Here is a 16,923-nt window from a genome sequence, read left to right on the forward strand (position 1 = left end):
TGGCTACGGCCGTTGAAAACACGATCGTCATTGGCTGACTCTTTGTCACGTCACGTCGACGAGCGCACAGGCTTTCTGTATCTAGATGGTGTTGTCCGTGGCGGCTGTTTAGACTTCCACATTCAGATAGCGACGTCAATGTCAAGCGAGTTCGTCTATACGGACCTCAGCTGAACTTCTCCCGCAGCACATACCACGGATGACTTATCCGCGGGGGGGGGGGGGGGGGGGGGGGGGGTGTCGAGGTAGCTTGCCGTTGTTGGCCGCACTCAAGTGGGCGTCGTCACGACTATAGCCGAAAAAAAAAAATCCGCTCTGCTTGCTAAGGCCAAGGAGCAACCATTGCGTTGGGTTGTCACAGTCTCTGCGAAATGCTGAACTTGGCAATGTGAATCTACGATGTTGGTCCATTCACAAACTTAGCGGTCCTCGCTATAACGATGTGGGAGTGCCCGATGTTCAGCTTAGGCTGGTACGTGCTCTGTAGAATGATTCGCTCTGGCGGTATCGCTTTCGCATTATTAATGCGTCTGCATTAGGAGTGTCAAAATGGAAAAAGCTGTATGTATGTGTGTGTCCGTGTGTGGGATGGTGATGCCTCAACGAGGCAGAAGTATTACTGGACATGCAAAGGAAACTGTAGTCGAAGGAAATTCAGAGTAAGAGGTAAGAGTAACCGAAGGTAACTAGAGGTAATTAAAGTAAGAGGATTGAGCTTAAAGGTAATGATTGTAAGATATATGATCAAGAGAAGGATTAACCGAACGTAACCGCAAGTTACTCCAGGTAATTTAATGTAATTAAAGTTAATTAGCTTCAATTAAAGTGGGATTGAGAGTAGTTAAATCAAGTAAGAATGGGTGTAGTGGCACAAAGGCGGCAAAGGCCAAAGAGCGCCAGAGCTATGGTGAGTGTGGGGGAAATGAGGATGAGAGAGGGGGGAGAGGAGGAGGAGGGCGATAACGTAACGACGACGTAATTAAAGAGAATAAAATGAAATTCAAGATTACCTCATGTAACCTGCGGTCGCCTTTGGTAATTAAAGGGTAATTGCAGGGTAACAGAAAGTAATTAAGGCTAATTAAAGGTTAATTAAATGGACCTGTAAGATGGTCTATGTTGAAGACAGTTGAACTATTTTGTTAATAGCAGTCAGAATAATCGCCTAAATTGTACCACGATTTGTTAACTGAATCCCCAAACTTTTGAGAAATGATCCACAAATTACTGTGGTGCTAAACCCGATATATAGTTCGTACGAGCCAAAAATGACAGGCTATGTATATTTTCATCAACTTACCCCACCCTATGGGCAAGTTGAGGACATCAAAAAATTAATGCCCGGTTTAAATTTTGTGTTTGTTTGGGTCAGCCGAAAGGTTAGATAACCAGTATAGTGCATATGGAAATACAGAGCAGTGACACAGCATCATAACGACGAAGTCATATTTTATTAGCCGAGGAGCAGAACTGAGCAAAGTGGAAGTCAATGTTCGCGAAAGAGATGGAACAAAAAAAGCCCCTCTTATCTCTACCACGCGCCACTGAGTAAATTTTTCTTCTGGCGGCCGGTTGGGGGCTACCTCCCTCCATTATACATCCAGCTGAGACACTTACCTAGTCAGGTGGTTGAGATCAGACATGAAGTGTTCTGAAGTATCGCTCTTCAGTTTGATGCCTACCATGAGCATGAGGCCATCGTAGGACAATTTACACCTCATGCTCCGAAAGAAGCGCCAGAGCTCCCCTACATCATCCAGGTATATTTGCAGCTTGAGCAGCGCTATTCCCTTAAGAGCGTGCTTCAGCAGAAATTTAGTGACCACGTGCCCAAATTCTTCCATGGCTTCCGATTTGGCTCCCATGTCCCTGTACCAAGAATGGCCCATCGCAACCAGGGAAACGAATCGGTGTTCGTTGCCGGACCTGCCCAAAAACCTCGCCAAGGCCACATTCGCTGAAAAGAGGATCACGAGCTCCTTGAAGATTCTGCTCCGAGATGCTTACACGAGCAGTAGCCTGAGTCAATGAACAATTATGGCTATCTATAGGGGAGGTTTTCACGGGTGGGTTACGTGGCCGTTCTGGCAGACACCTTTTCGGAAAGCGTATATAACTGATAGACGACAAATTACCTAACACTCAAGAATTAACATATTAATTACATGTCGAATTCAAGCCAGAGATTACTTAAATTCACCCTCATGTTAAATATTCTGAAACGAACGTGCACCTTGAGGTATAAATCGCGAAATTTTGGTATCCAAATGAGACGAAGCCGGAGCTGTACGCACTTTACTAGCGCAGAAGAGACATCGCCCACTCCAATCGCGACTCTGACGTGAACGTCCACCCTCCTTTAGCGCTTGAGAAATGAGTGGTTTCGGTTCATTTGCATTTGCATGTTCATTTCAGAATATTTAAAAATGATGGTGTATTGAAATAATGACTGGATCCAATGCATGCTACCTCGCATTCCTCCGAAAACATCTAAGTAGTAAGTCATACATTGAGTTAGTTAGTCGTCCACATCTGTTCGTTAACATACGACGTACTCTCAGCAGACCCACTATGATTCTTCACCACACTTCTGTACTGAAGATTCGCGTCAATACCGGCATGGCTTGAGAGGTAGCTTTGCACTTTTGATTGCTTGAGAGCCCTGCGAGACTGCATAAGCAATACCTGCTGAAGACATACCGTACGCAGGAGGTTTGCAGTTTATGTTGACAGCGTAGTTTAACAGCTTTTTACTGGTAAACCATGCACAAAGTTATAAATGTGAGAGGGAACGCTAGTATTTTTAATTTTCTAGCAAAAGTCTCCGGGCGACATCTGGTGGTAAATAATCCCCAATTCTTCAAGCAACAATAATCTATGTTCTGAACTGACTCTCTGCTCCAGATGGCTACGTAGTGGACACGTACAAACTCACTCTATGGTTCACGTAGTTTTGCCGCGGTACCTGACGAGCAATGCGCAGCTGACAGGTCCGGCGCAGTGTTGCCAGTAATTTTCAAGTTCAACTATGCGCGCAATCGGAGAGAAAATAACGACTCATAACGACTGTCATAATCGGCAACTCCTATAAGGAGCCCGTCCCCACAATCCACCAGGATCGCTGCTCATCGGCCCGCGATATCTGCATCATGATTGGACAATGGAAATTTTGAATTGTGAACGCGCAGAAGCGGACGTCAGACTGCCGAAGCAGACGACAGCGACAGCTCCTGTGAAAACGCATAGAATGATTATGGTAATCAGCTTCAGAAAGAAGCATCTGCCGTGGGACATCCAGCGCTTGTTACAAAAATACTATGGTAAGTAGAAGTGCAAGTGTGGTAAGTGCAAGGTATTGTAAGCAATAACTGGGCCCATGAGTGGCGCCACCGATAGCCTCCAAATCCGGCGCTGGGAAGGGGTGTCTATTACATGGTCGCTATAATCCAATAGGTCGTGGGTATGCCTAACGAAACCTAGACTATACGCAATGTCTGACGGCCGATTGAGAGGGGGCTTTCTCTGTTAGAAATCTTGTGCGGCTAATGGTTGAAATAGACAGCACTCCGACCAGTACTGAAGAGGTCAGGCGGGAAGCATCGAGCGGACCACCTCCGCTCTTCCTCCACTGCACTCTATACTACGCGGACCGTGCCGTGTGCTGCACCGAAGGTATTGCTAACGAAACACAATTAAGGAACGCGAAAAAGACAGACACAGTCATAGCATTCAACTTCGACTGAGCTTATTACAAACCCCCGCCAGGAGACTAGCCAAGGAAAGTGACCTCGTTCGGAAAAACTGCTCTGAAGAATGCTCATCGTCTCTCCTGCGCAGATTGCTTTCCTGTTGTTAACGAGGCTCATCTTAACTTCTCAGCCAACACCACTGTTTCTCGCCTCCTTGACGCGGGTTTATAATAAACGACAGTTGAAGTTGATAGCTTTGTCTGTGCCCTACTTCTTCAGGCTCACCTCAATGCGCTTGATCGCATTCCATCCTTGCTAACGAAAATCGATATGTCACGACTCCGTTCAGGCTAAGCCCTGCCACCGCGAAAGCAGCACAGACGGCACGCATACCAGAATGTATAAGATCACTCTGTTGTCGACCAATTTGAGGCGACTGAAAAAATGGTTTCGCTGCTCTCCTCTGAAGAGAGCGCTGTAGGTGCAGTTTACGCAGTATAGATCGCAATGTTTTCCTCTAAAGGCATTACAACAGCCATCACGACCAGCCGGATCCGGTCCACTTACTCGACGTGTCTTCGAATCCAACATCTCCACCGACGTAGCGTACACCATAATAGACAACATAGTCGCAAGGAGGATATATAGTTGGAAACTTCTCAGTCACGACGCATATCAAAGCGGGTTCTGAAACGATATGGCAATAAGGAGTGGAAATAGGCACCACGGAAGCCGGCAATAGCTGTGGCAAGGAGTCACCTACCGTCCGGTGCTATAACTTTTTTCGGTTCTGCAATTAAAGAAGAATTGTCAACCGGCCAGAAAAAAAGCGTTGTGTGTAACTTACCGTCTCTGATGAGAGCTACGCTTTCTGCAAAGTTGAGAAAGAAAAAGGTATTAGGCACGTTCCAGAACAGGAACAATCCGGTGTAGTTGGTATAAACCTCAATCTCTGATGTGACACACTCATGCAGCAAGTAATGTCTTCCAACAGGACTTCTGCTGACTCTGCAGTACACTCTAAATCCGGCACCCGATATGTACCGCATGAAAGAGGACCGGGACCTGGGCCAGGCGATGCACATGAGGTACGGTCCTCAACCAGCAGGTACAGCTCGCGACCACTGCGAAATTCAAGCGGTACAAGGGCTCCGACACCCCATCCGTACCGGCCAGGTACCTTTTTAAGCGCGGTCTGGCAGCTGTACCTCATGTGTACCGGGTGTTCACGGCGCATGAGTACAAACGCCTTCTCACGATCTCCATGCGCTGCAAAAATATTTTGCGTGATTTCTAAAAACCAGGCAGTAAATTCTCGTATGCGGCAGTGCCGTAATGGGCCTGCAGTATCATTCTATCAAAGAAGCGCAATAACTATATGGAACCCGTGACCGTAAGGAATCGCACGTTTGGGAAGAATGCGTTTTTTGCAACCGCTGGCAAATCAGCTTGTTTTGAAAAGTCGGGGAGCGAGGACGAGTCTGCTAGGCCTTTCAAGAAACTCGTTCGACGCTTTCAAGATCGGTGTCGTTTAAGGTGCGTATTATATTAACAGGCAAAAATGGGAGAAGTCTAGCACTCGCAAGTGGATAAAGTAAGTATTTGAAGAGATTGAAACATTTATTTTACTGTCACGACCTGCATGCGCTGCAAAAATATTTCACGTGATTTCTAAAACCAGGCAATAAATTCCCTTTTCGCGGCAGTGCCGTAATGGGTCTGCAGTATCATTCTATCAAAGAAGTGCAACAACGAAGTAATTATTGTGAATATTTATTATGCGAATTTATTAGTGTGAATATTTATATTGTGAATATACACTCTTAAACCCGTACCTTTTATTGTAACTTTTAGAAACATGTAACTTCTGTATAGACGTATATTTCGAGATTTCTTATAGGTTACACCACTGTAACGTATATTTAGAGGTTAAAAGCGACCAAGGTCATGTCTTTACAACACGAATAGAAGTTACATCTCGGAAAAAACAAAAACAGCTTGTTGTAACTTATAAATGTACCCTCTACTCCGACACTGTAACTTCTAAGCGAAATCTCCAACGATAATCTCTTTGTTAGTTTCTTATCGTTTGTTTTCCTTTTGTTTTTCAGCATAATACCGCGTTTCAGCCTCCCATTCGAGACGACAGTTGCGAATCTACGCTGTTATTTTTTATCTGTTTCAGCGTCACCTATACGTCAACTACATGTTATCAATGCTGTATGAACACAGATTATAAGTTCGCAGTCTGAAATACTGATAGTATGTTTCTTTCTAAAGGGTGGAAAACAATTGTCAATGCCGCAATCACCAAGATTTTCGATTTCGCTGCGTAGCCGAGCCTGGTCTAGGTCTATCCACACTGAGAGCAGTTTCCTTGAAACGCTTAACGCTCGTCCGTCCGTTAACAAGTGTAATCTGTTTTAATCAGTGGGTTTCCTTGCGTTTATCATAGTATCGTCAGGAACAACGGAAAAGCTAGATGTCGCTAGCAAACAAGTATATTTTCGGTGTTCTCAGGGGAAAGTGTAGTGAGTGCGAAGATTGCAAAGAATATATAACCGAAAACGAACGTCACCACCGCAGCCCTAATTCACACACTTCATACACTGGGTAAGTGTACATTTTGTGCTAGGTACGTGCGTTATTTTGATAGCAAGAGCTCTTAGCGCAGGTTTGTTGTGATTATGGCAAGCGTTTTGCGGTCCTGCATATGAACGCCACTTACGCTTGCTACTTTTCTGCTCTTACTTGGTCGCCAAGTCAATACACCGGCGTGCATTTTGCGAGCTGCGGATATATGCATCGAGATATATAATTCACAGCTTCCTACTTGTTGTATTCTTACGATATTCTAAGACTCAATCGCGGAGTGAACGCCTTCCCGCATTTATGCTGCTTTGTACCTTGTGCTTTGTACGGATTTGAATGGTTCCGTAAATGTTACTCTCATTGCCCAAACTTTTGTTCCCAGGATCCCACATGCAGGTTCACATACCGTCACCAGCGCAATGCAGTACCTCACAAACTCGTCCCAGAGCGCCTCCAACGCTGATAACGCAGTAATGTAGTGTCTCCTGCGTTACTGTACACTCATATTCCTCAAGGTTGTGTGCGTTTTATGTAATACTGTATTGCCATTTGCGCTCGCCTCTGCAACACGAATGTGGAATAAATTTTTTTCTGCTGCAGTTCTCCATTTCGTTGGGTGTGTTCAGCTTAGCAAACATAGGTCAGTTGTTTTGACTCGCTAGCTTCCTCGCACTTTTATGCATTGCTTCTCACTTAGAAGATAGTTCTTTTTTCCACATACATGGTAAAGCGACCATGGTTTCTCCTCACACCAGAATCGCACTTGTGCACAATGTGTCACCTCTCGACAGACTTCTGTTTTTGTAATATACATATGTTCAAGATCTCATTTTCTGGTGGTTCATTGTGGTACCTTGGTGTGTTCTGTAAATGTCTGTCCATATCCCACGCACAGGGTGTTTGTTTTTATTCGCATCACACCAGCGCTCATTTGACAGGTGGGTTATGTTAATTTTCGCAAATTAACCCATCCGTAGTTACAAACATTTCCGACATTTCCTGACGCATGTGTTTGTAACTACGGATCGACTAATTAGCAAAGATTCACATAACCCACCTGCCAAATGAGCGCTACTCTGTTGCGAATAAAAATGAACATCCTGTATAAAAAGCCGCCCGTTGGCGTAACCTTTACGGGCAGGTGCTGGATTGAAGGCCGTAACCTCTAATTAGTGGGTTTCCTTGTAACTTTTATAAAAGGTGTCACTCAGAGGGTACCTGGTAGCTTCTGAAATAGAGGGTAAAATATTGCGATTTTTTACCCTTTACTAAAGGGTACGGAGTTAAGAGTGTATGTGTGAATATTTTATATTGTGAATATATATGTGAATATTTTATATTGTGAATTATTATGAAGTAATTATTTGTCCGCACGACGCATTTTCGTTCATCTTCGCTCTGATTCCCAGTGGCCCTGATCACCGGCAGGCTGGATACAACGAACTTTGCGCTTCATGCATGAACGTTGATGCGTGAATTAGAGAAGCCTAGATTGCACTTTATACCTCGATCACACCAGCAAGTAGGCATGTTTCTCACGCAAGCTATTGCGGTTGTTAGATTTTTTTACATTGTATTTTCTCCTAGGCTACGTCCAGGCGATATTGTATATGGGTGAGTCAATCGTCTTCTGTGGTTGGTGTTACGTTCTGCGGAAGAAACGGAAGTTGGGGAAGAACAGGAATCCAAAGGTGTGGAAAAGATAAAGAAGCATGACCACAGAGCGGCCGCAATGGTGAAGAAGAGATGCAGGGGTCAGCGTTCATCCATATACGCTGTGCCCAGTGTGTTCGGCGTTTGTTCATCATGACAATGCACGCTCGCGATGGACAAGCATCACCCCTGAAAGAGATGTAATTTTCGAATAAAGGTATTTGTGACATTTATCGTACAGCGTAGCTTCCTGGGGCTGTTAATATATCGTAGAGGTGGGAACCACCCCGACGAGTAGGCCTAAATATGCGTTGCATGTACCGCATGTGAGGACGCGTGTACCTCTTAAATTTAAGAGGTTAATTTGTGGTGGCCCGATAAGATGATGAAGAGGTGCCTCTGCTGCCACGCGCCACGGCGCTGGCACGTCAGTTCTACCGGCACCGTCCTAGCGTGAGGCCACGACCATCTGCCCGCTGGGATATTCCATCATCGCCGGTCAGGACTCACGTAGACGAAGACCATCGTCCTCTACATTTGGTGACCCGAACGCGATTGGAACGCCTTTCGCTTCACTCATGGAGGATTCACCAGCCACTTCGCACATTAGCCACGTCGCAGTTCGTCTGCCGCCCTTTTGGCCTGCGAACCCTTCAATCTGGTTTGTCCAAGCCGAGTGCCAGTTCCACCTCGCAGGTATAACACAGGCTACTAGATACCAGCATGTCGTCCCCTCTCTACCACCTGGGGTCGCCTCCGACGTTGCCGATATTCTGTGCGCACCGATGGTCACAACACCTCTACATTTTGTGACCCGAACAACGATCACCATGTTCGACGTAATTCGGCTTCCTACCATCCCCAATTTCACAACGACGGCTATTATCGGGCAGCAACATCCGCTCACCTGGTCAAGACAGCAAACTATGGCGCTAGGGCACGCCTATCGTGAGTCACCGAGCACGTCTCTCCACCGGGGCTCGTAATAGGAGGCTACGCTCGATTCTTCTGACCCGGCACCCTTCGGCTTGAACGCCCCGTACGGGTCACGGTACGCCGTGGTCCCGCAATCTTCTCAGGCCTCCACGTACCTCACGATGGCACCCTCGGGCATCACCAGCGACCCTTCAATGAGCAACAGGCTCCACTATCGGTATCGGTACATCGCTGTTCTTACGCCCTGACGCCTCACATGCGTCAGCTAGGCAACGCTTTCCGGAATACGCTCGCGGAAACGTCTCACGCTGCCCTCATCGTCCTGCTTCCACTTGACACGACGGAAGCTGATCACTGGCACAGCAGCACGACGCACAGCGCACTACACATTGACCGTCCGCAACAACGTCCTACAACGAATATCCAAGCCCGCTATCCTGCCGCGCCTGCTGCTGCGAACTCAAGCCGTGCGCAGAGATTTCCCACGTCCACGTGCCGTCGTCATTCCTCCCGTCTTAGTATCGACGCGAACCTCAACCACTCAACCGCAAGTGCAGCTCCGCGTCTGAGGGGGGAGTGATGTGGCGGCCCGTGGACGACGATGACGACGTGCATCTGCTGCCACGCGCTAAGGCGCTGGCACGTCAGTTCTACCGGCACCGTCCTAGCGTGAGGCCACGACCATCCATCCATCCATCATCGCCGGTGAGGCCCCCAACATCCAAACTATCTGCAAACTATCCAGAGCGTGTCGCTAGTTATAGCAACACCTTGCATATGTAATTGACCTTTGCATTGACCTTTAAGACAATATCCTTTGACCGTTAACATTTATAGAATGAAATACCAACACTTTGTACCTGCGTACCTTCGTTCAGAGCGGCTTTTACATACTTACGGATTACGGGTCCTGTCTAGTCATAGTGAGTATCCCACAGAAATTCTCCCTCAAAATTCGTTTCGACAATATGTGAAATGAATTTATTTTGAGAGTATTTCATTTTCCGTTGCAGTATCCTATCGCGTTTAGTGTTTCTATCTTTTGTATTTGAAATGTTGTATCCTGCATCTGGTCTCCCCCGTTATGTAATGCCTTAAATGAAATTGACAAACCGTATGATTCATAGACGTCTTGGAGCCTCGGAAATTTGCGCCCTTTGATGCAAGTTCCGTAAGGGTCATCCAGCTCCACTTCGTACAGGGCCACGCACTTGGACTTGATTTTCAGCACCTGGAAACACACCGGTCAGTCACCCTTGGCAGCCCCCACAGATGGTGGACTGACCTTATTCACGAGATCTTGCGGCCTTTCGTACGTTGTTATTGCACCGCGTCTCCAATGCCAAGTGCTTTCGATTTCACTATCAGGCTGTGGTGGGGCCCACCAGGATTCCTTGTCGCATACCTGAAAGTTTCATGGTCTTAGTCGATCATGGAATCCCGAACAGGAGCCTGAAGACAAGTGATTTGGATGAAATAAATTATAACCGAATTAAGACATCAGACACATGACGGATCCGGGGGGGGGGATGGGTGCGATCGCCCCCTGTAAGCGTCAGTTTATACATTGAATTTCCCTCTCCCCCACTACACGCTCCGACAAAGGAACCGCTCCCCCCCCCCCCCGAAACCGAGGGTCTGGATCCGCCCCTGGACGTAACAAGCCTTTTGGTTAATAACGTCGTAATCTACCATGTGATACTGCTGAAACAAATCCAGTACAAATGACAGCTCGCGCCCAAACTTGTAAATGTTCGCGCAGCCGCCATTAGGACGTTGAGTAACAACAGTGGAAGGGACAGTGCAGATTCTTCAAATGATCCCGAGGTTACATTTGCATTCTGCTGTGAGTTACACGTGGAGATGTCGTGGGCAAAGTTGCACTCGACACGAGCTGCCTTCAGGAGAATGGTGAGGAAAAAAATCCTTGACCGCATGTCTCTCCGGGGCCTATGTTTTTTACTATGAATTTCTATCATGGTTTGTGGACCACCCTCTATATAGCAAAAAAAAAAAAAAACAGAAAAGGGAGGACGAATCGACTTATCCCATTATTACACCCACGGCTCTACACTCTTAAAAACGAAGTTCACTGCATAGTACGCTCTTAGCCAACCATAATCTGGAATGATATCGTTATCTGTCCTGATTTGTTGAAAATGGGAGGCGTACGCCTTTGTTGTGACACTTATGCTGTTCATGATTGTCACTAAAAGGCGTACGCCTCCCGTTCTTTTTTAAGAGTGTAGTGAGTCCAGCAACACCGTCCTATAGTGAACGTGTGTACAAAAGTTACTTACGGCACTGTAGTTGTAGTACTGGAAGAGGTCGCATTCAAACCCGGGCCGTCCGGTTGACGCATTCTGGAGTTCGTAATATCGCACACCCAGAGATAACGAAAAGCAGACTGGAGTGTCGGTGATCTCGCCCAGTCTCTCGATATAGTACTGGACTTTGCTGATGGTTGGACTGTTCGCAATGTATGGGTGTGTCATCACCATTCGACTCGGAAAATGTACCCTACACTCCTCGATATACTGATAACCCACGTGGCTCTCCACTATCAGTAAATCGACCGACCTGCACAGAAGCGTACACTTGGACAATTTTCTGACGGATACAGGTTGTGACTATACACTCTTAGAAATGAACTTCAGTGCATAGCACGCTCCTAGCCAACAATAATCTCGAATGATATCGTTATCTGACTCGATTTGTTAAAAACGGGAGGCGTCGATCCGCCTTTTTTGTGACAATTATATAAACAACATAAGTGTCACAAAAAAGGCGTGCTCTTCAACAAATCGTGGCAGATAACGATATCATTCTAGATGATGGTTGGCTTTTTAGCATGGTATGCGGGGAAGTACATTCTTAAGAGTGATACGATAAACACGCAGCCGTCCGTAGAATGCTCTAAACGCCACCACCGTCGCGCTATAGCACCTATAGCTATACACTCTTAAAAATGAACTTCACCGCATAGCACGCTCCTAGCCAACCATCATCTTTAATGATATCATTATCTGCCCTGATTTGTTGAAAACGGGAGGCGTACGCCATTTTTGTGACACTTATGCTGTTCATAATTGTCACAGAAAAGGCGTACGCCTCCCGTTTTGAACAAATCAGGGCAGATAACGATATCATTCGAGATTATGGTTGGCTAGGAGCGTGCTATGCGGTGAAGTTCATTTTTAAGAGTGTAGCACTAAAAACTGAACTTCACCGCATAGCATCCTCCTGCGTCAACCAATGCCACGAGTGATAGGGTTAGGTTAGGGTTAGGATAGGGCTTCTCATTCTTATTAACTAATTAATATTAACAACAATTAATTAACAATTATTGATGTCCTTCGGACAGCGACACTAGTCTGCATCGTAACTCGCACTATGTATAATGTAAAACCCCCGAGACTGAGAAGCACGAAGGGACAAACAGACAACATGAAATCGCAGTGTTGTGGTCTGTGAAGCATGTGGGGTCTGTGAAGCAAAGTTTTCAGCTGCGTTTAAGACTTCGTTTGGAGTCTGTCCTTTCGTGTTCCCTATAGTCTCAGGGTTTTACATTATGCATCAACTTCACCAGCTCGCTTGCTTCTTAGTCTTTTCATCGCACTATCTTTTTCGCCGGAACTGCTCCATGACATGGCACTCGCGTACACGCGCGGCATGGACAAAAAGCACCATATCTATACCTGATGCACGAGCTGAGACGCCGCTCACTGGCCAGTGCCGAAGCAGGCGAGTTTCTGGTACGATTCCGATTGTATAGCGTAACGGTAGTTTTGAATTATGACAGCGCGTGCGAAGTTAACATTGCGTGTAACGTAATTTGAAGTGAACTTGTATTTACATTTTAGTGCCCCTTTAAGTTATGCGCACTCCTGGTCTGGTGCGGGTCACTAGCTTTTGAATGCGTGACATGACTCATGAACAAGACCGAGAGACACGGACCCAGAAGATGACACACGTAAGTTCTCAAGTGACATGACTCACCTGGCTATGACCCTGAGGGATGGAAGAAGTTTGTTCAGCGGTGCACTGTCCAGGTCTTTAACAGTAGTGCCAAAGACGAGATCGTAGCCAACATTGTGCAACTTGCAGCCCAGATGATGGATGCTTGACACCCTCTTCTCCAAGTCTGCCCATGTCGTGGTGTAATAGGCCGTTCCAAGTCCGTCTAGGTTGTATTCGTACAACCATACGAGCATCCTCATAAACAACCTATCCCCTTCCGGTGGCTCGAACACATCTTGTAGAAAGTTTGTGAAGTCTTCCTGCCAAATAGCTACTTCTATTTTGACACCGGGTCGCCTAACTTTGTTAATCGAGCGCAGACTGAAGGAATCCGGGAGGACGTGCTGCCTGAACTCTTTCAGGTATCCCACGTATCCGTAAATATAATAGCTGCAGAAATCATGTGGTATGTCATCCATGTTCTCGCCGCCATTTAAGACGCATGCGATCTTCTGAGGCTCTAAAAAGACAAGAAATATAGCGCAATAATATAAAGTCCTTTGTTAAAGAGCCTACGTCCCTCGTCTCCACACTCTAAAATCTGTACCTCTCGAAAACCCCTTTTATACGGTAAATTTCTGCAAAAACGTACCCTTTATTTTATGCAGTACGAAAGCGCCTAAAAGGCACAGCACTTTTTAGGTACTGCCGTCTGACAGGTACCCCCGTATAAAGGGTACATCCGTCTAACGTCCTCCAAAAGGTACTCCCTTCTATCAGGTATAGCCGTTTTAGCGGTACCGTCGTCTAAAGGGTACAACCTTCTAAGAGGTACAGCCGTCTAACAGGTACGCCAGTCTAAGCGGTACAGTCGTCTAGCAGGTACAGCTCGAAGCAGAGTTAACTGGAACGCCGAAGAGGGGAGCCACCCTGGCGGCATTTAGCAGAAAGAAAGGGAGAGGGCGTTTCGACATTACCATTCCAATCGGAGGGGTGATCGCTGTGGTGTGCCGAACAGTGCCCATAGGCGTTACATGGGGTAACTTCGCCAACAATCCTGGCGGTTACAGTGGCACAGGGAGCTTCCCAATGAAGACTACTGAGGGAAGCTCGCATGTTCTCTGTGGCGTCACACTGGTGTCGCATCGTGTCACGAGAGCGTGAGTAAGAGACTCGAATCACTTCGCATTCGGTTCATGGAAACACCCAAATGTTCAGTAACACCCCCCCCCCCCCAACTTTTTCGCCTTTGAACCCCCTACAGGGGGTGCCCTTGCGATTTCAGTTTTAGACACATGTCCATGTAATGATATGTGTAATGATATGTATGACACATCTATGTAATGATATGTGAGGCCGTAAAGACGTAACTATAATAATGACCCCCCCCATTTTTTTCAACACCCCTCCGTGCTTGGGATTCTGGATAAACCACAGCAATACGGTATCAAGCAGCCGGTCTTTCACATGTGTAGACGTGAACGAGATGTCACCTCGTTGCCAGGAGACATCGAACAGGCGTTCAATGTACGCTTCCAGCGACGCATAATGGCTAAATCTACCTATCTTGCAGGTGCAGCAAAGAGGTGTGAGTGAGGCCCTGGCTACAGTTTCTAGCGAGAGCACACTGTACAATTACGATAGCATCGATGTCGACACACGTAGTCTGGATCAGTTATCAGACGCCGACACAAACATCGACCAGGGACGTATCCAGGTGATGTTAGAGTGCAATGACATGTCCGACCTCATGCAAATGGCAACAGTCATGACCCTTCATCAGCACACCGTCCTTTGTGACAAGACAAGCCGCTTGTAATGGCACCGAACGAAGGAAAGCGACTCACCAGCATTCTTAATGGGTAGAAATCCAGCGAACCGGTAGAGATGTAGGAAGGGAGTTGCCTCAGGACAGAAGCCGCCGATATTTCAAACAGAGACTCAAGAGAACAGAGACCAGAAGAAGAACAGTCTCTGTTCAAAATATCGGCAGCTTCTGTCCTGAGGCAACTCCCTTCCTTCACCAGCATTCTGTACGATACGCATGCAGAAGAATTGTCCTTCCGCCAAATTTCCCTACCCAAGCAGCACAATGTACTGAAAGTCCGGTGCAACAGGGGTGGACGGTATGTGTCTTATCAGTGTTCTTTAGTTTCACGAGTTTGTTCAAGGCCTTCCACCTACCCGTCCACCCCTATTGCACTCGACTTTCAGTACATTTTGCTGCTCGGGTAGGTGAACGGAGACTCATTAAACCCCATGCGAAGCCGACGGCATGCCACGTGCCATGAGTGAGATTAGACGCAGAGATAGAAAGAGGGGCGATACCGTTGCACGTTCTCTACGTGACGATGAAAGTGTTCTGATATCGAGTCGACACAGACATGTCGGTTGCCTTCAAAAACACGGATACGCCTCAGACGATGACCGAGCACGAACCGCTGGATAAATATTTCGTACAAGATGCCGTTGAGTACGACATGGCCTTTATACACGGCATCCCGAACACAGCGCAGTATTGGGTGAAGCGGCACGTTTTTGCCATGATCCCAGGAACACTCTCTTCGCGTCAGAATTCACTGTCCTGATATCTTGCGAATACTGCAAAAGTTGAAACTGGACTCCGCTGAAATGAGTGTTGCAGTCGAGGAAATGAACCGCATGTACCGAGCACAGTTGCGGTCAACGAGGATCCCGTAGGTGTGCTGGGCATGTCCAACTTGCATCGTGGCGTGCAGGAAGTTGTGAAAGACAAGGGCTATCAGCAGCACTGAAGCACTGTGGCGTCTCGGTGTGAGAATGTCATTGAAATATCCGCTCAAGAGGCTGCCTGGTGCTTTCTGAAGCAGCACATGTCTCAGTCCAGTCGCAACGTGGTATTTGCCGACACTGTGTGACCTGATCAAAGACCCCGCCATACGGAAAACATTGCAGATGGAAAATGGACGGTTGGACGAGTCATCGACCGACGTTTGGAAACGCGCCATGATGGATAGACCACCCGGATTGGAGAACTCTTGTAAACTTTCCTACACAGCATAACATCTACACGTACAGCGAACGCGTATACACACTGTCGTCCTCAGACACAGAGGGTACTCTGTCGACGACGTCGTAAACATCAGGCGAGCACAAGTGCTACCATTCCACCCGTTCAGGCGAGAAGTGGACATCCTCGGGAAGAATAGCTACGAACAGATATATACCCTACTCGTCCATGCTGGTTCATAAATCGAGATACCAAAGCGACGTGAGCAAGGATAAACTCTGTTCAATGGGAAAAATGATTGTCTCAGCAACCACCACCACTGAGCCCACTATCCACGAGCAAACAGCTGGGACCACGATAGAGACAAACGACGAGAATGATCTCACGGCTGTCGGTTAAGAGGCAGAGCTATCAAAGGCGCCATTCAACAGTGTCCTGCAGTTAGTGCACGCCAAGACGTCGTGTCTCGTTATTGGTACTTGGAAACCATGCGCCTCACCCACCAAGAGCAGTATATGTAATCGTAAGCGAGGTCATCCACCGGCTAGCCACACCCGACTCTCAAGCACTTCGTATCTTCCTCATTGCAGTTGCCGGCTGCGGAAGGACAATCGTTCCCCTCCTCGTTATGGATATTATCTATACTACACGTGCTATAACACCACGGGAGCGAGCAACGTCAACTCTCGTGGCACAATAATGGTACCATAATGTTACACGTGAGGTTTGTCTGCGCAGTGTGGCACGACATGTTGAACGTGCTGTATAGGGTAGAACCGGGATCGAACCCGCGATCTTAGGCTAAGCAAGCCAGCACGTTACCGACAGTCTTGTCCTGAAACTGTCCTGTCTTGAAACCACCATCATCGGGCATCGCGGTGACAAGCAAGAGGAGCAACGCGTTCGCAGCATTTCATAAACATAGCTAGGAAACCTTCTTCGCCATATGCTGTGCATCGGCAAGCCGTACATAGACTCACTAAACGCTGACTTCGTCAACGGACTGGTCGGTGGTACCTTAGGACAGCATTCGGTACGACACCCAAGCAAGATCTTCGCGCCTCGGGTTGGACTGTGGCTCAAGCGCGGTAGGCTACGTCACTC

At 47.2% G+C, this 16,923-nt stretch overlaps 1 protein-coding gene across 2 annotated transcripts in view; it reads right to left on the minus strand.

Annotated features, from left to right (window-relative positions):
• LOC135388024 (uncharacterized) overlaps positions 1 to 16,923 on the minus strand; it is a 108,266-nt gene that overhangs the window by 73,943 nt on the left and 17,400 nt on the right. For both annotated transcript variants that reach the window (XM_064617301.1, XM_064617300.1), the window contains exons 45-52: positions 12,870 to 13,350; positions 11,171 to 11,450; positions 10,156 to 10,275; positions 9,984 to 10,101; positions 4,537 to 4,560; positions 4,453 to 4,479; positions 4,257 to 4,376; positions 1,618 to 1,957 (exon numbers count right to left, since the gene is read on the minus strand). In XM_064617301.1, coding sequence (XP_064473371.1) covers positions 1,618 to 1,957; positions 4,257 to 4,376; positions 4,453 to 4,479; positions 4,537 to 4,560; positions 9,984 to 10,101; positions 10,156 to 10,275; positions 11,171 to 11,450; positions 12,870 to 13,350 — 1,510 coding nt within the window. The remainder of the gene's footprint in view (positions 1 to 1,617; positions 1,958 to 4,256; positions 4,377 to 4,452; positions 4,480 to 4,536; positions 4,561 to 9,983; positions 10,102 to 10,155; positions 10,276 to 11,170; positions 11,451 to 12,869; positions 13,351 to 16,923) is intronic.

This window comes from Ornithodoros turicata, chromosome 3 (genome assembly GCF_037126465.1).
Source record: "Ornithodoros turicata isolate Travis chromosome 3, ASM3712646v1, whole genome shotgun sequence".
In the NCBI taxonomy this organism is placed as follows: domain Eukaryota; kingdom Metazoa; phylum Arthropoda; class Arachnida; order Ixodida; family Argasidae; genus Ornithodoros; species Ornithodoros turicata.